Source organism: Procambarus clarkii, chromosome 28 (assembly GCF_040958095.1).
Source record: "Procambarus clarkii isolate CNS0578487 chromosome 28, FALCON_Pclarkii_2.0, whole genome shotgun sequence".
Classification (NCBI taxonomy): domain Eukaryota; kingdom Metazoa; phylum Arthropoda; class Malacostraca; order Decapoda; family Cambaridae; genus Procambarus; species Procambarus clarkii.
This window is the reverse complement of record NC_091177.1, coordinates 4006890-4030610: the sequence shown is the minus strand read 5'-3', so window position 1 is coordinate 4030610 and position 23721 is coordinate 4006890. Positions and strand designations below refer to the sequence as shown.

The 23721-nt window shown below is 38.4% G+C and overlaps 1 protein-coding gene across 3 annotated transcripts in view; it reads right to left on the bottom strand.

Moving 5' to 3' along the window:
- Window positions 1–403: 403 nt before the first annotated feature.
- Window positions 404–23721, bottom strand: part of LOC123754994 (methionine synthase) — a 29834-nt gene continuing 6516 nt past the window's right edge. For all 3 annotated transcript variants that reach the window (XM_045737365.2, XM_069332807.1, XM_045737363.2), the window contains exons 4-21: window positions 23459–23613; window positions 21662–21828; window positions 20157–20251; window positions 18118–18348; window positions 16446–16573; window positions 14890–14981; window positions 14106–14219; window positions 13629–13814; window positions 13278–13457; window positions 11790–12656; window positions 11024–11140; window positions 10219–10393; window positions 9444–9599; window positions 7344–7531; window positions 6631–6761; window positions 5868–6036; window positions 1649–1852; window positions 404–1105 (exon numbers count right to left, since the gene is read on the bottom strand). In XM_045737365.2, the coding sequence (XP_045593321.1) occupies window positions 1013–1105; window positions 1649–1852; window positions 5868–6036; window positions 6631–6761; window positions 7344–7531; window positions 9444–9599; window positions 10219–10393; window positions 11024–11140; window positions 11790–12656; window positions 13278–13457; window positions 13629–13814; window positions 14106–14219; window positions 14890–14981; window positions 16446–16573; window positions 18118–18348; window positions 20157–20251; window positions 21662–21828; window positions 23459–23613 (3448 nt within the window). In that variant the 3' untranslated portion in view covers window positions 404–1012. The remainder of the gene's footprint in view (window positions 1106–1648; window positions 1853–5867; window positions 6037–6630; window positions 6762–7343; window positions 7532–9443; window positions 9600–10218; window positions 10394–11023; window positions 11141–11789; window positions 12657–13277; window positions 13458–13628; window positions 13815–14105; window positions 14220–14889; window positions 14982–16445; window positions 16574–18117; window positions 18349–20156; window positions 20252–21661; window positions 21829–23458; window positions 23614–23721) is intronic.

The window sequence follows — 23721 nt, the reverse complement described above, 5'->3', positions numbered from 1 at the left end:
TCAGGATTTTTTTCAAGATGGGGGAGGGTTACTAGAGCCCTGAGGAAGCCGATGTGAACCCTGTGTAGCTACGGGACTTTTAAATTTTTCACTGTACATCCACACATCATATGTGGTGAGTAACTGTTGCAGAATTGTGTACCACATCATATGTTGTGTTGCGCAGCTTAAGGGTTAATTGCTCATAGACAATGGCTGAAGGCATTAAACATAACAAAACTAGTGGATAGGATGATATGAATACTTTCAGACTTGGCATGAATTACCAATTCATATGAATTATTGTAATCCACAACTGTCAACATAATGGCATAGATTCAAACTAAGGGAGACAAATATGCCAAGAAATTTACATAAAACTGCTTTGAAAGCGGTTAATGATGGATGCAATAAAATATATACAGTATAAATAAAAACTTTATTATAAATGTAGTTATTTAAAAAGTTTGCAATTTGTTAGTAACTTGTAGCAATAAATTAGAATAATAATGTACCACTATTCTAACTACATAGCAAAGGTAATAACAAGATGTTCAATACATGAACACAGTTCAAACAACAGAACTTTAAAGTGTGTGTCAATACCATCAGAAGCTTGAAAACTTCATTTGATAGATTCAGAATGATGGAACACCGTGACCGCAGCTCATCCTGTAACTATACTTTGGTAATTATACACACACGCGCCATAATGTAACACACAAAACATGGCTTTGAATAACTTTAGAGATTATTTTGGTTCCAGTAGCTGACCGTAGGCATAATATCCAAGAGTGGTGTAAGTTTGATACTGAATTAACTCGGTGGTAGTGGATATGTAATCACAAATGAAGCTTAAAAGTGATTGTAACTTTATATTAAACCATAAATTTCAAGTATGTATCTACATATTATATAAAAATATTCTCAATTTACATGTTATACCTCCCACTGTTAATTGCTATATACAGTAACAATACTCAGGCAATAGTAACTTGGCAGAAATTTTGAATGTCGTAATTTTTATGTCGCCTCACTCTTCTGATGGATCATATGATAGGTATGTACCCAGCCACTTTTCAACTTGTGTGATGTCAACACCTCGGCGCTGAGCATAGTCCATAATCTGTAATCAAACAACTATTGATAATTTATACTATTTTATTTGTAACATTTCCCTGCTGTAGAAAACTGGTTCATACATAACCACCTTCAAATGCTAATCATGAAACCTTGCACACCATTTACATAAATGTTCTCCTCTAACGCGATCCACAGTTTGTCTGCAAATAATGAAATTCCACATTCATTATTACCTACTTTTTGTTTCTTCACTAACAAGAATGCTACCATATACGTAGAATATTCTTCAGTAAGGCCAGGCAGGGACAGTTTAAAAAGATCTTTGTGCATCCATATGCAGTATTGTTAACCTGGCCCAAAAATTGTCTTATGGCACAACAAAGTGACAGCCAGCAAAACATTTTCAGTCCCCCCCCCCCCCCTTCCCCAAGAGCCTGATATCTAAGACGCACACTACTGTACTAGTAATCTTAATTTCATTAAACATCATGAATAACTTTTGAGATGTTGCTAAATTGTGCCTCACTATCTGTGTACCACACAATCAATCATTCAAAAGATTCCCGGCATATACAAAAAAACTAACCTGGTCCTTTTGTAGTTTTCCTGTAGAAAAGTAATGACTCTTCGGATTTGCAAAATAGAGTCCTGAAACCGAGGCTGCAGGGGTCATGGCAAGGGTATCTGTCAGCCCAATTCCAGTTTGTTCCTCTACCTTCATTATCTTCCATATGGTTAATTTTTCCTGGTGGTCTGGTTGGCTTGGGTATCCAGGAGCAGGTCTTATTCCCTTTAAGGAAATTTAACATTTTTTTTAAAATGTACTTATTTGCCAAGGTAAGAAAGAGCAGTGACAAAGTTGGCTGGAGGTTCATGGGTGATACTTCTCATAGTTTGTTGCACCAATTTAATGTGAGGCTCCTGCATTATGCTTCATTAATAAATTGCCAACCTCCATCCTATATAATGCACTGTACAAGTAGGTCTAATCAATTCAGATTTAAGGTATTAGATGTGGTGGTAGTACGTTAAAGTGACAGCAGAGAGCCTGCTCGCCAAAACGTCGAGTAGCTTCACATAAAATCGAAGCAAATTCAAATGTGTTATCAAATATTTTGGAAGACAAATTAATTGCTCCTGCTATGTGTGGGGGGGGGGGGGTGAGGGAGGAGAAGACCTTGTAAGACAGTGATCTAGCTCAAAAAATGGCAAAAATTCTTAGTTCAGGCATGGAATTGAATGCAGAAACACTCCATAACACAACAGCATCATCTCCACAAGGTAATAGTCAGTGTAACTAACTGTAAAGGATATACCACTTGTTCAGAATAATAAGTAAAAAAAGAAACAAAAAACACTGGTGTGCCATGAGATCATGAAGTATGATAAATAGGGGGGGGAAGGGGTAGATTGTGAGCTATGTGAGAGAGTTTTCCCATTCTCATCTTTCCTTGTCCAAAGAATTGCAACTACCTGTACATTGTTTTATGTAATTTTTCCTCAACTATCCTCTTATTCCGTATTTAGACCGTTTTGGACCGTTTGAAAAACTTCCTCCTGCATCAAAGTGCAACCTGTCCTCTTAAAAAGAACGTCGCTTTTGGCCGTTTGCCCATATGGCCGAATTTGGACGTAATTTGAAAATTAAAAAAAATGAAAATAAATTTGGGATTTTTTTTTTCAACAACAGTAAGTTAAGGGTCCTCTGATAGGTTAGGTGGGCAGGAAATTCTCATAAAGTTTCAAAACGTTATGAAAAACGTTAATTTAAAGTGTCCTCTTATAACCTCTGCGCGTAGGCCGGACGACTCAAATAGAAAACGGAACAGAACCTCACTTTTGTGAGTCGATTTCATTTCAAATTACAGTACGTCCAAATTTGGCCATATTGCGCATACGAGCCAAAAGTGACGTTATTTTTAAGAGGACGGGTTGCAAGGTGAGGGTCATGCTGACCTTGGCTACTGTCTGCAATGATAGTGATTGGGTAGTTGAAGCTCAGACATTTAATAAAGAAAAGAAAAAGGTACCTTCTTTGGGTTACTACTAACAATACAAATTTGGAAAGTGCGAGTTCAAAATGTAAAGATAAGTGATCCTCTCCCACCCCTTCTAATATTTGCTTAATCACACGATTACCTACCCATTGATAGGTAGGCACAAGTTTATGCAACCATTAGAAGTGGTTCATCAACTTGCACATTATATGATTAACTCGTGCAAGAGAACACAAAAAAGGGCATACATCTGGTAACAATACATGAATGAGCTTGCGGCTCTCTCTTGACCATCACAATGCAAAACCAGCACTGAAAGTAATAAACGGCCACTTTTTAGCGAGTCTCGGGTGGCTTTTTGTTGCTAACTGCTCAGTTAATTCAACACATTTCAAGTCACTTCAGGCCTTTGCACATGATTAAAAGCCTATAGACTACCAAAATCTGGCCTCTCAGGAGCACAGTCAGCAAGGGGATTCTCTTAATCACCAAAACCAAGAAATAAGGCACCAGAAAGGTATAGTGAAACAAAGACAGCAAAGCAAAGCAAATCTAAACTTTCAAAATGAGGTATTCATAAGTTATGTAACAACTGCACCACCAGTTGGCATTACTGGAATCCCCAACTGGCTAATGCATACCCTCGGTCATTAGCTTGATACCTGCTTGATGGGGTTCTGGTAGTTCTTCTACTCCCCAAGCCCGGCCCGAGGCCAGGCTTGACATGTGAGAGTTTGGTCCACCAGGCTGTTGCTTGGAGCGGCCCGCAGGCCCACCACAGCCTGGCTGGTCAATGTACCAACATGGACCCACAAGAAAAAGGTGTTTCATTACAGAACATCTAACATCATTTTCTGAAGGGGGGGGGGGCTACATGTTGCTATCTCACCACAGAGAACAAAACGAAAGAGACGTGCCAGGGGTGGAGGAGAGCAGAGCTGGAGAATACAAGAAAACAGTATTGGGCATAAAATGCCAATCATTGATCACCCAGGATAAAAGGACAGAACCACCGAAACCTTCACAGAAAACAAGCGATGATGTTTTCCTGATGAAGAGACAGGAAAGGTAATAGTGCCAGGAGATTAAATATTGGCACAGACACAAGGTGGATACTTCGAGATCAGACAATTGCAGACCGTACAAACAGAGGTACACCAGAGCTAGAAACTCCCCCCCCCCCCCCCCACACACACACACACATTGGAAGAGTTCCTCAAACCATTGAAGAACATCTTCAGAGCAATTCACTGAAAGAGGTAGAACTGCAAATTTGAACAGGAGGCCAGAAGTGCCAAACATAACTGCTAAGCTGGGCATCAAGGAACCAGAAAGATCACCATGCTGATTAACAGCTAAACAGGAAGGAAGAACTGCAGGAGCTCCCTCCCCTAGCCAAAAGGCATCCACCACAAGAGCCCTGCAATCTGGGAATGGGGGCCACATAGGACAGACTGCTTGCAACAGCATCCACCTAGAGCACCCAAATGTCTTGCAAAGCCAACAGAAGGCCACTTCAACATTCTCCCTGTGGAAATGGGATAAAAAAATGAAAGGGACTGTTTGAAAGAGTGGCAGACAGGCCTTGCAGATAACCATGTCAGAGAATCCAAAAGATGAGCTACTCACAGAGTCCAACTCCACAGAGGAATGGACAGAAGCAACCCTGCAGAATTCAGGCAATGAACCACTGGAAAGTAGTTGGAGTGGAGCTGGACCATGGAGCCCACTAGAAGACGAATGAACCACAGAGCATGCCATTCCGCCTTATACTTGTGGATCATGCTGTGCAACCAACAAAGAGAACATGCCCAATGACCCTGAGAACCCTGAATAATACTAATCATGAAGCCCAAACTGAGAAGCTTGCAGATATGCAGACTGGCAGGGAGCCCAAACCAGCAAAGATGAGAACCCCCAACAACTAAAGATGCGAATCACAACATTGTGTCAACCTGGTGAAGGTTCGAGACAGACAGACTCAAACCAAATGAGAGACCCCAAAGACAGTAACTGTGACACCCCACTATGGCCCCTAACCAGTTCCTGAAATCATGGTGAAGAGGAATATGCCAATAGGCATCCTTCAGTTCCAGGGACACTATCCAGGCATTAGCCTGAAGAACAAGGCAGACCTGTGTGAAGGTGGTCACGTGAAAGATCAGACAAGGGATGAAACAACCCAAATCCAAGAGCTCAAGAATGTACTGCATGACAAGAGAGTCCCACTTGGGGACCCACAACAGACTGGAGAGTTAACTGCCACCCCAGAATGCAATCACTCTAATGACTGAAAGGAATTGTGTGTGTGGTTGGGGGGGGGGGGAGGGTAGACTGATGGCCAAGGCCCCCAATGCCAAAGGAGGGGTCAAGAACCCCCCTTCACTGCAGGCCCATACCTGGACAGCCCAAGCAGTGTGGGTACCTAAGCTGGCAAAATGGGTCACTCATTTCCCCACAGCTCTATAAAAGGGGGTAAACCGAGATGCCACTCCCATGATGCACAAGAATGGTGCTACTGGGTGCCTCGTTTTCATAGTAGCTTAGTAGATTTGCCTAGCTGTTGTCCGTTTTGTTTCACTACACCTTTCTGGTGGCTTATTTCTCAGCCAGGGTGATCACAAATACCCCGTTCTCAGTGAGGAGGCTACATTTTGGTCTCTGGTCCCCAGTAGATTTTTAATAAGTGCCTGGTGTGACTAAATATATGTAGCTAACCAGGCAGCTAGCAACAGGCAGCCACTGTGGATCTCTCAGAATTTTTTTTTTAGGTGTAAACAAAAGTGGCATTACAAAGAAACATCTTACCTGATATTTCAGTCTATGCAAGTCATTCGTTTCCAGGTACTCATCACAAGCAAAACCCCACAGGTCCTTCCTCACTCTCTCATGAAGTTCTTCAGCAAAGGCTTCAGCCAGTCTGTCAGCAATGGCTTTCACCAAAATTATACTGTAGTCATCCAAGTCGTTCTGGAAACTATAATACAGTAATAATAAAACTTTTGAAAGTACAGGAAAATCAAATTTCTGTAAACAGTTCCATGAATTTATAGCCCTATGGGTGAAAAGCATCTGTTTCTTATATTGTAGCTAGTTAGGTTTGAAACTGTTACTCCTTGTTTGTGTTACATCTGACCTTTTGAAGAAGTTGTCTGGATCAATATCCTGCAAATTGTTCAATATTTTAGAAGTTTTGATGAGATTAGCCCTGTCTTCCAGAATTCTTTCTTCCAGAATTCTTCCAGAATTCTTTCTGGAAGCATCTTTCCTTGATAAGATGATGCTAGTAATACAGGCTTGCTGCTTTCTTTTGATAAATAGTTAGGCTTGCTGTTAACATTAGTGTCTCAACACCCTGGCTTGGTGCCGGTTTAGCTAAAGAATCCTCACAGAAATTAATATTTGTTTGAGCCATTGAGCAATTTACATTGAACACAAACGGTTTGTCTTGTGGAGAAATTCTATTGAGCAAAGGCCCTTTGTATATTACCTAAGTAACACAAATAAGTACGGTAATTGGTTTAATATTAAGTAAAATGCATGAGGCAGAATAAATCCAGAATATACTAACCTGGTGCACAACTCATCCACACCAAAACCTGCAGTTACAGCAAACATGCCAATGTAATCCTCAACTCCAGAATCACTTGGAGATATGAAGTCCGATATACAGCAGAACTGGTCCTGACTCTCTTTCTCAGCCTCGAGAAATATGAAAAATACAATATGAGAATGCCATATGACCCATCCTATTACATTTCAGTAATATGATTAAAACTACTGTGCTTATAGGGAATATCTATTAATATTCATTTATGTATGTTTTACCACATGTGGAAATTCTTGAGACCATTGTTTTCCTATTTTACATAATGGACTCAAAGATCTACCAAGCAACGCAGACTATACACTGAAATACTTTGACTGTTAGCTTGGAAGTATTCAAATAAATTAGCTTCTGCTGACTTAAACAAGTTTCTGAGTAGCATCTAAGACGCTTTCCTTTGGTTTGACACCAAACACCACCATGTGATTGTTACATTGTAACAATACCATCAACTGTCACTATATTCAGTGTAAAAAACCAATGAATTTCATTTATGCATAATGAAGTAAGTCCATTTAGATGCAAGACCCTAACAAGGTATAATGCAAATTTGTACCAAATACTGTCACTATTAGTTTTAAGGAAATCATTACTACATGGTGCTAACATACAATTACCATTCCATTACTGTACATCAAATGAAATATTTTCTAAACGCTTTGAAAACTCTCGAGTACCTGCTGTCTTAAGCCAAACAATTTGGCAACAACTTGTGATCTTGATGCATCACTGTAGACCTCTATATCGTCCTCCACACTGTTGGCAGCATAGAAGCCAACAATACCAGTAGCTTTCAAAGATCCCTCCGAGATGATTTTTGATAAAAGCTTTTGAGCATCATCAAACACACGTTTTGCTTCATCACCTGTTAAATTATTTAGAAACTATTACTAAATGTTTTATAATAAATATGCTGTACAGCTGTTCGTTCGTGTGCTTCAGGCTTTGAAAGACAATAACACTGTATGCAAGATACAGTATAATAAAAGGTAAAAAAAAAAAAGATTAAGTTCTCATTTCCTTTGGTGTTCTGATACGACTGTTAGGAAGAAAATGGTTACTTCTCTAACAAGATGTTCATTTATAGTCCATGACTATCTTTCTTGCCCTCTATTATTTTATAACAGAGATTGATCTTATTTTCTTACAATGCTTTCACTTTAAAAACCGATGCTCTTCACTTCCGTCTCAACTTTAAGGCATTGATTTTAGGACAGTGCCTATCTGTACCTCTTCTGCAATTTTATCAGTAGTGCTAATGGATTTTAGAATCCACAAAAGATTTTAATTAGATCCCTGTGGATGTGTTTGATGTTAGCTTTTGTAATTTATCTAAACATCTTATATTTAATTATAATGATAGCTTGTAATAAAACACTGCTTACACTGTAATTGCTATGTAAAATAATATAATATTAAACATTAGAGGAACATTAAGTGATTTTTTATTAATACATAACTTTCAGAAGTGTTGCTGTTAATGATTTTAGATCATTAACACAGCTCATACTTTCTTCTAATACCATAAATTGTCACTATTATATCATGAGGTGGTTTAATCACTGTTAAACTGTGTATCTGATGTACAAGTATAAATCTGGTTAATTGTTTATTGATCCTTAATTAACTATCCTTGGTTTACTACTCATCTTTGTCAAATTCACCCGCTTCTCTAGTGACTCCTATTAATTGTTAAATAAAAACTGTGTTGAATGTAATGAAACCCATCTTTATGGTACAGCCTCGGTAGATCCCTAAAGCTATCGTACTGAAATGGCTTTCCCCCAACGCGTCACATCAGCAATAGGAGTCCTGTTTAGCCTATTGGGAAGCAGAGTTAGCACCTGGCACAAAGGGCCAACCTAAGCTGTTGCACAGCCATATAGCGAGGAAAACAACAGATCAAGACCATGTGATCATATTGTCGGGACGTGGAGGAAAACTCTTGGAGAATGACAAAGAAATGATAAAAGAACTCCACAAGAGGTTCCAGGTCTACAAATCAGATCGAGATTGGTGGTAAAGAAGGGGTAACTGCTTGATGGGGTTCTGGGAGTTCTTCTGCTTCCCAAGCCAGGCCCGAGGCCAGGCTTGACTTGTGAGAGTTTGGTCCACCAGGCTGTTGCTTGGAGCGGCCCGCAGGCCCACATACCCATCACAGCTCGGTTGGTCTGGCACGTTTTTTTAGAAAACAGTCATTTTATGTGAACTTTGCAGTTTGTTTGTGTTGCTTAGATTACTTTCTGGATGCTTTTTCAATGTGGGTGATTGTAACAATCACAATCCAGTCTCCGTGGTGTAGTGGTAAGACACTCGCCTGGCGTTCCGCGAGCGCTATGTCATGGGTTCGTATCCTGGCCGGGGAGGATTTACTGGGCGCACTTCCTTAACTGTAGCCTCTGTTTAACGCAACAGTAAAATGTGTACTTGGATGAAAAAACGATTCTTCGCGGCAGGGGATCGTATTCCAGGGACCTGCCCGAAACGCTACGCGTACTAGTGGCTGTACAAGAATGTAACAACTCTTGTATATATCTCAAAAAAAAAAAAAAAAAAAAAAAAAAATCTCAAGCTCCCTGTGCCCCTGAAAGGGGGCCAGGTTCTGGCTCTGGTCCCCAGTATGTCAAACCCAACTCCTATGACTAATATGACTCGGGAGAAGCCATCTCGGCGAGATGGCTTCAGGTTGCCAAGAGATGCTCCACCAGAAAAATTTTGATGTGCCTTATTTCTTATGGTACCAGTCTCTGCAATTGTATTGGTTACAAGAAACTTACCTACAGTAGCATCCTTGAAAATTTTCGGATAGCCACGGTTGGGGTACTTGCCACGAAGCTGCCATACATCAAAAAATGGTTTCCAATCAATATACGGTACTAAAGTTGTAAGATCATAATCTTTGTATACTTTTGTGCCCAAAAACTTTGGAATTGCTGAAAATAAAAGAAAAGTTTCTAATTGAACTGTCATGCATAAGATTTTCTGAATCAACCCTGTGGTTGTAACACCATTATTTTTGGCCCTATTTTGCCCTACCCAAGAACAAAATTAAAGTATACTAAAAAAATTTGAAATCTATATTTAAACAAATTATTTTGAAAAAACACCTGTTCTTTCAGTCATACATTTTTATTGATAAAATTATTAAAATATTGTCTAAATAACACAAATCAAGGCTGTGTGTGCTCGAAAGACATTGTGCCAGAATTGAATTGTATGAGATCCTGTCCTTTGGATAAAGTCAATCTTACAGCCAAATGGGATAGCTCAAAGAAAAAAAAAGAGCTCCCCAATAAAGTTTATTCATAAATGTTTCTCTTCATCCCCCTACAACTTCCGGTCAATTCATCCAAGGGGTGCTGACTGTGTGGTTGCAGTTGGGTCTCCCTTGTAGTTAACAGGTTTGTATTTAATTGTTTAATACATTAGGTTGCTACTTAGAAATCTATCCAGATACCAGCCTCACTGGCAAATTGATCTTCTAGTACATGGACATATACATTATGAGTAATTATCCCAAACTTAATTCAACAAAACACATGAAATACTGACCAGGTTTTGGAACAGTTTTCCAATCTATTTTAAATTTCCTTTTTCTTGCATCTCCAAGACTGAGAAATCTTTTTTCTCGCAGGCTTTCATAATGTTCTTCTCTGATCATATCATAATCTTCACTCAGATCATCAACAAAGTCATCATACACAGATTCATCAAGCAATGAAGAACACTATGCAGAAGGAAAAAATAAATACAAATATATTAAGCAATAGTATTAAAACAATACAGTACTTCACAAAATATTAAACATCAAACTTTGCAATCATCACCATCTCCACCATAATCTCATTTCCCACATTCATAACATGGGGAGGCTTCAGGTCATAGCAAAAATCACGCTTTGAATGTAATGAAACTCCTTTTTCTGTTGGGACCCTTAGTAGTTCCTTGTGCTAAACACTGGTCCAGCCAAGCCTTTCAGGGTTGCACACGAGGCCAGGCCTGACTTGTGAGACCTTGGTCCAACAGGCTGTTGCATGGAGCGGCCTGCAGGCCCACATATTTGTAATACTGCATTCTCAGAAACATAGGAACTAAGGGCCAAGTTCAATACGACCAGCTTCACTTTATGATTAATAGAATTATTAACTCGTGTATACAATCCACAATATGACAAGAAATTTGTTTATGTTAACTGTATTTTTCATATTTTAAGCAACATTATAACTTCTAAGGACAAGTGCTATAATATTTTATTTTCATCATATTATTTTTAAGAATGTAATAATTATAATAAGAAATAATTGATTACATACAAGTGAACATGCTGCCTTAGAGTTCTACTTTAAGGAACACTTACCACAACAACACTTTTGGAGGCATCTAGTACATGCACAACGGGATTGTTGTACTTTGGGGCAATCTTGACTGCTGTATGAGTTCTCGAAGTTGTTGCTCCCCCAATGAGTAACGGAACCTCACGGAACAGGACAAAAAGTTACTCATTTAATACCATTACATACTAAAGATATAGACTCACTCGGCACCCTTACTGTCTCTATGAATATTACATAACATGTCAATAAAGACAATGGCTGAAGGTTTATTAGCCCCATGCAAAACACCTGCTCTTTTAAACACAATCAAACCCACCCACACACACACACACACACACACACGCACACAAGTTTAGGTTATGGAAACAAAGCTATCAAAAAATATTGGAAAATTCACTTTTGCAAAGAGAGCAGTACATGGTTGTACCAAGTTAAGTGAGAAGATGGTGGTGGTGGATGCCAAAACCGTCAGTAGTTTCAAAGCATTATATGACCAAGAGTGTTGGAAAGATGGGTCACCACGAGCGTAGCTCTCATCCTGTAACTACATAGTGCTAGATTCGTGTAGAAAACACTGCCATATCTGGAAGTTTTTTTTTTTTTTTGCAGGAATATTCCTGCACAGGCCCTAAGCCTCTGGCTGGCCCACTATATCTAGAAGCGTTTTATTTCCATAATAATGCAATTATTATGGGAAGAATCCCTCATAACAAACATACCACATTCATTGACTTATAACCTTGAAATGTGAAAACAACCACAAGACTATGGAACAATGAAGAAACTCACCTGTAGACCCAGCCTTTCCATTTCCCGTGCAACAAAGATCATCTCATCCAGGGATGGAGTAATTAGTCCAGAGAGACCAATAATGTCAGCTTTCTCTGCAATGGCACACTGCAATATTTTGTCACATGGGCACATTACACCCAAATCAATGACTCTGTAATTGTTACATCCAAGCACTACACCCACAATGTTTTTACCAATGTCATGAACATCGCCTTTAACTGTTGCTAAAACAATTGTGCCATTATATCTATCTTTGTCCAACATTTCTTCCCCAAGTTCACCCATCTTTGCAGCTCGTTCTGCTTCCATGAAAGGAATGAGATATGCTACAGCCTTTTTCATTACTCTTGCACTCTTAATTACTTGAGGTAAAAACATTTTTCCAGCACCAAAGAGCTCTCCAACAATACTCATTCCACTCATAAGAGGCCCTTCAATCACATTTAATGCTCTTGGATACTTATCTGTGTTTGAACGAGCTTCTTCAGTGTCTTCTTCTACGAATTTATCAATACCTTTAACTAAAGAATGTTTGAGTCTCTCCTCAACATCTCTATTTCGCCATTCATCAAGAACAACACCAACTTTTGCTTGAGAAGAGCTTTTTTCAGCATATGCTAACAACTTATCCGTAGCCTCTGGATCAGTGTTCCACAATAGAGACTCACAAAGCTGCAAAAGTTCAGGATCTATGTCATCATACACAGGCAGGCATCCTGCATTGACAATTCCCATGTCCATGCCAGCTTTGATAGCATGGTAGAGAAAGACAGAATGCATTGCCTCACGAATTGTCTCCTTTCCACGGAAGGAAAAGGAAAAGTTGCTTACACCACCACTTACTCGTGCTCCTGGACAGGTGGCCTATGGAAAAACACAAAATTTACACTACATTACTAATGCCTAAAAACATAAAACATAACATTGCCTCATTATAAAGTTAAAAGAAAAAACAGATATTTCACTCCTGTACAGTATAGCACTTGGTGTTATCAATAGTTTCAAAGCATTATATGACAAAGAATACTGGGAAGATGGAACACAAGTGTTGTTCTCATCCTGTAACTACACTTAGGTAATTACATTGTCCATTTCCAATGGTCCTACTTTTAATTTTTCATGTTCATACCCTACTACAATTTCATAACCATATATAAGAGTGGACACCACCACCACTCCTTCATGCAGACCTCTGGCTGTATCTATCCCTATCTTGTTTCCCTTAACCAGGGCATCTAATGCACCAGCCATTTCCCTTACCTGACTAACCCTACTTTCCACTACACCTGCACAAATTCTTCTTCTATTAATCTAGCACCTAGTAAAATAATGCCTCTAATTCTTACACTTGCTACATTGCATTTTAGTAGTTCAATCACAGCTCTTTTCCAATCCTCTGGCAAATTACCACTATTACCTGTCTTTTGGCAAAAATTTATTACCAAGAGAAATAAAAGCTCTGCTAAAGGAGGATCCACTGCTTACCTTGATAATTTTTGTTGCTTCAATAAAGTAATTTCCATAGTTGTTGTGTTCTTCCATTCCAGTAGCAATTGTTAAGATATTTGGGTCAAAGATAATATCATTGGGATTGAATCCCACTATTTCAGTAAGGATTTTGTACGAACGCTGACAAATCTTAACTTTGTTCTCTGCATTCACAGCCTACAAGTAACAAAACTCTCATTAGAACACATGCCCAAAACATTTAGCAGCTATGTTCTAAAATATTATGAACAGTAAAATGATTGTGTGTCAGATTATGATTATGTCGAATATGCATTTCAGGTTCTCCAAAAGTGATTGAACGAAGTTTAAAACAATATTTTTGCTCACCTGTCCTACTTCATCAAAAGCCATAACAACAACTGCACACCCATGTTTCTTTATTAACTTTGCCTTGAAAATGAATTCATCTTCACCCTCCTTGAGTGAAATGGAGTTAACAATGCTTTTACCCTGTGTCACCTTAAGGCCAGCTTCAATAACATCAAAGTTAGATGAATCTATGCACAATGGTATCTGTTGGGAATGAAAGAGCAAGAATTGAGATATCAACCTGTGAAAACTCATTTTATTGGTGGGAAGGAATAAAGTCGCGACCCACAAGCAACTCATCCCCTTGATCCTCTGCTGAGCTTTTGGAATGAAAATGGAATTTTGAGTTTTTAAATTCATGAACATGGTTGTTAAGGGGTTTAACCCTTTTGTTGCAACACTTCCATTTTGGTTCCATATGGTTTTTGGGATGCAATCCAATACTTTACTGATAGTACCTGAATACTTAATTTATTGAGTACTGTATATACTTACTTTACAAATGTCTGGTTCTGTAGTTATTAAGTTAAGGAAGCGAGTCATTGCTGCTTTGCTGTCAAGTAAACCTTCATCCATATTCACATCGAGGATTTGTGCTCCATTTTCAACCTTGAGGAAAATTATAAAATATTTAGGAAACAAGATATTACCTTCCTCTCAGGATTTAAATATAAGGGCAACTTTCTTGTAAAAGCTGTTCTGTATTGCACTTGTTAAAAATTATTTTGAATGATACTCTAATTTTACAAAGCACAAATTTTAGTTTTTCTCAACTATGACCAACACATTCACAAAATGTTCATTATTACTTTCATATATAAAAAAAAAATAGAATTGAATGTAATGAAATCTCACTTCTGGTAGGCCCCTGGTGGCTCGCTGAAGCTGTATCACTGAAGGAGCTTCCCACTACTAAGTCACATCACTCACAGGATAAAAATTGATTGACCCTGTGTGTCACTTTACTTTTGGGATGCTTTTCTAGTGAAAGTGATCCTAACACTCCCCAGCTCTCAGTGCCTCTATGAGGGAGGGCCAGGTTATGGCTCTGGCCCCTGGTAAGTCAAACAGGGAAGGTTAAATAAAACATGATGTGACTCAGTAGTGGGAAGCTGTCTTAGTGCTATAGCTTCAGGGAGCCTCCAAGGAGCTCTTCCCGAAAAATGGAGGAATACACCAATTTAGTTGATTTAACAATGCCTCGTAAAAACAAAAGCTATCAAATATTAAGGAACTCAAGTCAGGTGTAATGTAATGCTTCACACTAAATAATATTTACTTGAGTTTTAGCAATGGCAAGAGCCTCGTCATACTTCCCAGACTTGATCAATCGGCAGAATTTACGGGAGCCGGCAACATTGCATCTCTCGCCTGTTAATACATTATACAAGTCACTTCGATGTATGCTTCTCTCTATACATAAATACATAATGTACCATATTCATATAATAATGATGTCCGAGTACTCAATTTGTAACTAATACTGCCATACAAAAATATACATTACAGTCAATTTGTAGCCACTAGTCAATTCAATAAAATATATCCATGGTTTACAAAGAGCCTTTTTTCATGATTAATGAATTCATAATAAACTTTAACAAATAGGCTTCAAGTGCATAATTTTTTTTTAACACATGTAGAATTATGTATTCATCCAGAGTAATAAACCTGTGGAGTAGATTGCCCACTGACTTTGCCAAAGCAAGATCCATTAGACACTTTCAAAAAGCCCATGAAAAAACTCAGGGAAAATAAAGCAATCCACCAGAGGCCATACACATCCTGTCACCTGTGAGACCACTATCTTTAATGGTCTTGTGGTTGGTATATAGGCAACCGATAAATACAAAGGATGTGGATACAAATGCTTTGATATGAGGAATGCATCTCCACACAATCTTCTGGTCTTGGAATGTATAAATATTTTATATAAAATTTTAGTTAATTTCACAGTCCACATGCATCACATACAGTTTCATGTATGTTTCAGGTTTCATGGTAAGCCATCAACATTTCTGTAATGACTTCAAGATGAGAAAGAATACATTTGGTGTTAATAGCAGAAAAGATAAAAATCACAAATAATTTAAAACATGGCAGATAGCAAAATATCTGTATGCTTTTGAAATCATTGATAAAATACAGTTCAAGAAGGGCTGAATATAACAGAAGATCCTTGTACAAAAAATTAAGACTGATTAATGATAAACATAACAGAATTTGTGATCCAACCCCCCATCACTATTTGGTGCAGTCAGTCTTGCATACCCTAAGAAGTTTGCATGGGGGACTGGGTTCGACGTCCATCACCTTTAACATTTTCTAACCAAATGTGAAAATAGCTCTGGATATTGGGGGCTGTACCTGCTTAAGGCACATAAAGCAAAGTTCCTTTGGCTTTGCTAAATGCAAGAGGAATAAATTAGGAACAAAAGAAGTTGGAAATGGAGAAAAGTTTCAAGGAAGGAAAGTTCAATGAGTTAGGTTTATGCTATCCAAAGAGTATTGAAGAGTGGAAGAGGTATACCTATTAATTAATAAAGAGTAGTATGGGGCACTGAATAATGGTCTTACTACAGTTCAAAATGCATTGTGTGATGATTGAAGTGAGAATGAAAATGTATTTTATTTACTGAACTTAGAAAGGGTGATTAGTATAATACTTAAGCATTATAGACTTGTAATGCGTGATCTGAATAGTAAAGTGGGAAAAGAAAATTAGATGTACCAAAACAAATGTACTGCGAGTGCTCACAATACACCACAGTCACGTTATCATTAAGAAATGCTTCTTTTTAATTAAATTGAAGTAATTTTTATATTAGTACTTACCAATATTAATGAAGTTGGTTTGGTCTGTGAGTCTCATTGGTTCAAGGCCACAAAGAACCTGTGCACCTTCATACAAAACTGATGGAGGAGTACGAGGTTTGATCATTGCAACAGCTTCAGCTATAGCTCTGAAACACACAAGAAAATCATTCTCAAGTGTCTTGAGAAAGGATGTAGGTTACATCTAAATATTTAGTTTTTAATACACTTGTACATATACTGGATCTTTCCTTCACCTTAATTACTAATAGCATTATTTCAGATTGGACTATCATCGAGTGGGATATCCTTGGATAGCTATTCACATCTGGTATCAAGATATAGTATGATGGCCAGCATATAATGTTGGCCTATGCTTCAAGAGCAGGGAAACATTATGAACCTTGTACAAGGCTATGGGTGGAACTGCCATTTTAAATGGACGGAAATGGCACAAACTCAAGTGACCAGCAGCAAAGGGTGAGGTCATCTGACCTCATGTACGAGAGCTTGGTGGAACCACCGGATTTACGCTCCTCAGGTCATACAAACTCTGGGAAGAACCAAACAGAATGGAGAGCAATGAAGAACCTAGCTTTTGATTAGAGTAATCATTCAAGAGGTTTGGTGAAGCTAGCAAGCATGGCTTTGGTTTTGAGTGGCAAGGAATTCATTCTTAGGGCTTCAACTTCGACTGCAAGATGTGTATTACTATCTCGGCCAAGATAGAAGCCATGTGGTCGTTCAGTGCCAACTGTATGAAGCTAACAGAGCACAAATTTATCATTACTGTATCACCACAAACCTGGATTCCTTTGTGGGTTCGTGGGGTAATGATATATAGTATGTAGCTATTATTATCGTATCAGTCTCAAGGGCAGACATGGTCTAGTCCACACACATGACCTCCACTGTGAAATGGAGAACCGACTGTGCATTACATGTAAGGAAGCTACAGCCATATCTTCAATAATTTCCTCCTGTTTGTGGTATGGATACTGCAGGCAGTCAAGGCAGTTATTCCAGTGTTTAAGCCACATGTAGTCACTGAGAATCATGTGAGTAAAGTAGTGTGTGCTTGGAGACAGACATTCTCTCTTGTAGCTAGAATAGATATTCAGCTGCAACAGGATCTCTTCTCCGTCTTCACCACATCTCTTCCTTACTGCCCCTCGTCCCCCTTCTCTCTTTGGTCCCCCCACTTTGTCCCTTCCTCCTCTTCTACCTTCTCCCAGAAAATTTATTATTATGAATCACTGAAAACCTCTAGGAAAATGCACAAAATATTTCACCCTTGAGTCCATGAAAATTGCATGGGGTCTCTATAAATGCCAATATTTTTTAAAGTATTTAAATTAGGCTGACCCTGATCAGCTTATATCCATCCCATATCCCAGACTATTTCCCCAGCAAAGTTGGGCGAGGTTAGCCCCAAGCACCTGGCCTCTAACGATGGACACACATACACACACAGACTCTCTTATACATATATACTGTAGCTTGGTCCAATATTAACCTATGAAGATTGCCTTGAAACAGTCCTTCTTTAGGTATTTAAATTACATTCTGGTTATGATAGGTTGGTTTAGTGATGATAGTGATGGTGGTGGTAATGGTGATGACATTGTGTACTAACATGAAAACATGGCACGAGTTTGTAATAGTGAAAATATTGCATTAGTATTATTATTACCTAATATGATCTGGTGTAGTGCCACAGCAGCCCCCCACAACATTCACTAGTCCATCTCGGGCAAAGTCTTTAATAAGACTAGCTGTTGTGTCTGGAGTTTCGTCATAGTCTCCAAATGTGTTGGGAAGACCTGCATTTGGATAACATATAACGAAAGATGTGGTGTTCTGGCTGACATTTTCAATAAAGGGACGCATCTCTCTGGCTCCAAGTGCACAGTTTAAGCCAATACTGAAAAACAAAAAATTAATAGTGTCATGCAGAGGATGGGTTGTGTGGATTATAATATATAGAGACTGGACTAAATAACTTTCAAAATATATTTTGAAAAAACAAAATCAAAATTTGTTTAGTCAATTTCAAGCAAGAATAAAAAACGTAAAGTAAAAATGTTAGATAATGATAAAATCATTCTGTAAAATAAATAGACACAAGGTATATATAAAAACAATGGCATTTTATTCCATTCACCTGGGCTTTACGAGACTCAAACCCTGGGCCTCACACGCGTGGGGCCGAAGCTCTATCGACCGAGGTATTGAGTAGTCTTAATAAGGAAAGTTTCCAGAAGCAGCATCCTGCTGCCAAGCTGGAATTACTTCACCAAAGTAATGCTAAACTTCAGCCTCACAAGCGTGGGGTCCGCAGTTCGAGTCTCCTAGAGCCCAGGTGAATGGAATGTGGATTTCCACGGAAGTTTAGATGACAATTTAATGGCATTTAATAATGTAAAAATAATTTGGAAAAATACTGTATAGCCCTTCTAAAGCTAATCAACTTGTATGGTCCATAAGGGAAGATCCATCCTGGCCTTAAAGAAGTGTACCATGTAAATCAGGGATACACAATATTTTGTACTGTCACAATAAAGATCTGAAATGTCCCTGTTACCTTGAGGTTACCTTGAGGTGCTTCCGGGGCTTAGCGTCCCCGCGGCCCGGTCGTCGACCAGGCCTCCAAGCCTGTCGAGTCCTTTTGGTCCAAGAATACTTAACCCTTCAACTGCACATATCAACCGGAGTCGTTTCATCAGTGGTGCGCATGTTAATGTGAAAAATTATAGGTTGGATAACCAGAACTTTCCAAACAAGATATGCTACACCAATGATGATACTTTTTAAGACATTAGTGCTCTCTTAGAGTGGAATATTGTTGCCCACTAAACAGTCCCATTCAAAGCTGGAGAAATCGCTGACCTGGAGAGCATGCAAAGATCTTTTACCACTAGAATCCACTCAATAAAACATCTAAATTATTGGGACCGCCTAAAAATTTTCAAATTGTATTCCCTAGAGCGTGGGTGGGAGAGATACACAGTAATTTAAACTTGGAAAATATTAAGAGGACTGGTTCGAAATTTGCACACAGAAATGAAGAAGTTTGCACTCATGCAAACCACATGAGACCAGAAGCACAGCAGGATGTGTAAAATAGCCCCACTGAAAAGCAGAGGTGCAATAAGCATGCTCAGAGAGAACTTGATCAACATCAAAGGTTCTAGACTTTCAACACTTTTCCCCTACACGTATAAAGCATAATTGGCCAGCTTCTTGCAGTGTTCAAAAAGAGAACTCGACAGGCACCTTCACAAGTCAAATTGTAGAAAATGTCAAGGGATTTTTTATACTATGTGTGTTTTTGGCCAAGTACTGTATTACACCGTGACAAAAGAGAGGTTTGAAGGAATACACTGGGGTATTTAACTTAATTTTGAGCATGTTAGAACTTAGCCAGGTATGTTAGTAAACCTCTGAAATGCAGTCGTTACAGAGGTATAATTACAGGTTGGAAGTAAGACATATAAATTAGGCTGGAAGGAACATAGCAGGAGAATGAAGGAAACACAGGAGAAATAACAGCCCCTCTGGAATCTGTAGTACACGAAGAGCTGCTGTGTTGATCAGACAATCCTCCTACAGTAGTGGAGGAGGATATGAAACAGATGCTTAATTGGATAGAAAAACAAGATCTAGTCATTTAAGTTAACATGAGGGAATATATACTGGTAGTTTATTAATGACTGAATGTGAAATACATACCACATAGGTTGTGCATGAGAAACACTAATGATGAAAGCCTCCCCAGTCTGCCCAGAGAGGGTGCGGCCAGATTTGTCCACAATTGTTCCAGAAATCTGTAAATGAATGTTGTACAATAAATATCAACAATTGCAGAGTGAGAAATTTGAAACATATTACATGGCATTCAGCAATATGGAAGAAAATTATCCATGGCACCAGCTGATGTGAAATGCTCCAGATATAAAGAATGCAAGACTTACTAAACTTTCTCTATAGCTTGGTAGTCTGAGTTTCATTCTATGGATAAATTTGGATTACTTCCAATTTATCCCCTTACACACTTCACTACACAATGATCAATCATTTGTGAATACACATTAGATAATACTTGATATATGCTTTGTAAAGTACATTAATAAATAATAATACAATTTATTTTAAAAAATCAGGCTTTGAGCAATATGAAAAGTGCTTTTCTGAGCAGATCATTTTGTTGCTCTAAGTAATTCCGATGTCTAATGGATGGTAACGCAGTAAATCAGACAGGATGAATTACCACACCAGCAACACGAATATTTTACAAGCTGTCCCAGTAGGGTCATACAAGGTAGCAGGGAGTCACTGGAGAATTCCTTCCAGCCCAGAATGATGCTCATTCATCAAAACCCTATAGAACCCTAATTTGACATCACTGGTGACTCTTTAGCTAAGTGATACTTGATGGTCTATTTGAGACTGACCAGAGAAATCTTAGCATCTCCTTTTGCCCATTAATGACATGGCAGGAGTGTCTGAAGACACTAGCTGTGTTGGGAAGAGAAAGCTGAACTTGCCTGCTTGTTGCTTGGATATGTCCCTGTGAGTATAGGGACATTGCTTTGGGGAGCAATGTCCTGGCTAATAGCAACCAAGTGCTATTAGCTCAAAATGATCACTGTATCTTGAGTATGAAATCCATAATGGAAGGTGATATTCAAATCTGATCTGTATTCAAAATGTAAGACATCGTGTCCAACAACCAAGTAGATTCCAATAGAGCATTTGAAGTGTGAATTTTATGGGAATTTTATTTGAATTTATGTGAATTTTATTTTATACCTTTACAAAGTTTCAGAAAAGGAAAAACAATGAATCTATCCCAAAACCATGCTGAAAAGGATACCAAATTAGTGATAACTATGTATATATATTGAACTAGCAAGTAAAAAGTGTGTGAAGAGTGATAATGAGACACTCATATTTTCATAAGAAAATATTTATCATATGATTAAATATTTATACTGTACAGTACTACATTTGACACTAATATATCGGTTGATAACAAAGTAAAAACATTGCTGGGCAACTGCTACCGGAGACCCTGCTATCCCGTTACTGAAAAAACAAATACCATGACTCCACTACAGCTAAACCACAGTACACACACAGATTCTATATTATGATGCAACTGAATATAAACAAGAGGGCAAATTCCTGAAATTTATGCTAGTCATGAATATCATGTAATATCTGACTCAACTTACAAATATTGGTACAGGATCATACTCTGTTTCAAACAGACTTTGGATTGCAAAGAGTGCTGCTTTTGCATTAGCTGTGTCGAAGATGGTCTCTACCAGCAGTATATCGACACCTCCATCCAAAAGTCCCTTTGCCTGTTCAGTGTATGCAGCAACTAATCCATCAAATGCTAGAATTGAAAAATAATGTCTCAGATATGTGAATACAAGGTTTGGCTTTGTAAACAAAAAAAAATACTTATAGGTCATGAAAGGCTCCTTTCAGCTGAACTCTCCATAGCATCGTGACTTTAGTACTGGTACAGCCATGCCATTTTTTGGGGATGCACCAGCACCATAATCTGGCTCTCTATAATGAGAGGAGAACTTTGATATCAGAGATCAACTAAAAACTGAGAAAAAATGTAACTGCATGAAGAAAATTAGGTTGAATGGCTCAACAGGTGAGCAGAATGATCAGGCCAGCAGGTAGGATTGATTTGGTGGGAGGGCAGGTGAGAGAGATTGGGTAGTCTGGTTAAGGCAGGAGTGATTTAAGGATTAGAAATTTATTGGGAGAGACGAAGGAATTTATCAGGATCGGGCTGTTAGTCAATCTACAAACATTAACAAAAAGAATTCATCCTATATCAGGAGGGCCAATATGGTAGTAATACTGTACAGGTAGTGGAGAGGGTATGGGTGGATGGAATGAGTAGGGGCGAAGGTTGGGAAAAGGTGCGGGGATAAAGAGGGATGGACCGGGTGTGTACTCACCTAGTAATGCTTGCAGGGGTTGAGCTCTGGCTCTTTGGTCCTACCTCTCAACTGTCAATCAACTGATGTACAGGTTTCTGAGCCTATCATATCTACACTTGAAGCTGTGTATGGAGTCAGCCTCCTCCACATCACTTCTTAATGCATTCCATTTGTCAACTACTCTGACACTAAAAAGGTTCTTTCTAATATCTCTGTGGCTCATTTGGGCACTCAATTTCCATCTGTATCCCCTTCTGCACGTGCCCCGGTTAAATAGCCTGTCTTTATCTACCCTATCAATTACTTTGAGAATCATGTATATGGTGATCATTTCCCCCCCCCCCCAACTCTTCTGTCTTCCAGCGACAGAGGATAATGTGTGAGGATGGAGGGAGCATATTGTATATATATAGATACAGATGGTACACATACTCTGCAGGGCAATGAATACAGATAAAAAATGTCACAAACTCTTTTGTTCAATATCATTGAAATTTTTCAAAATATAAATGTTTTATTTTAAATAATATAAATAAAAAGCAAGATTAGGAAAAACAAGAAATGCAAATATATTTTGATGAAACTATTTTGCACAATGGATTTGGTCTGAATTTTTGCGAAATCTGCAATACAGAGAGAGGTCCAGATTTGTAATGTCACCTTATATGAAAAAAATTCCTCCATTATTGATGTGGAATACCTTCACACAAACAATAAGCATCAATAGATAGCATCATCACTTAATATTTTATGAAAAATATCACCATTTAGACTATATACAAAACCTTAATACATTTTTATAAATTGTTTGAATATTAATCTGAAACATTATTTAGCTTAACAGATTTTGTGTTATCTACAAACTAGCACTCAATCTGCTGATATAATATACTGATTATATCAGACTGACATAATCTCAGTCGTTTGATATGTACACAAATATATATATCTTTCTTTAGATCAATACCTGTAAATAAATTTATTTCGTGAGTAATGACTTTGGACATTGTATTCACACACTGCCATGTCTTTCTATAGTGTGCAATACAGAGACAAACTTACTAATATTTCTATAATCAGGTCGTTCAACTGAAGGAGATATTGAAAGTGTTCGATTGGTGGGACCCATGGCACCAGCAACGTACCGCTGCTTCCCTGTCTCTACTGTGACTTCATCGGCAGCACGCCTTGCAAGTCGTGCCGATTCAAGATTGAGTCTAAATATGAAAATCAAATATAATAATTATTAGTACAAAAAGTTTGTGGAAAGAAATTTAATTGCAAAATCAAGATTTGAACAGTCGTCTGGGGGTGTCCCAATCCCA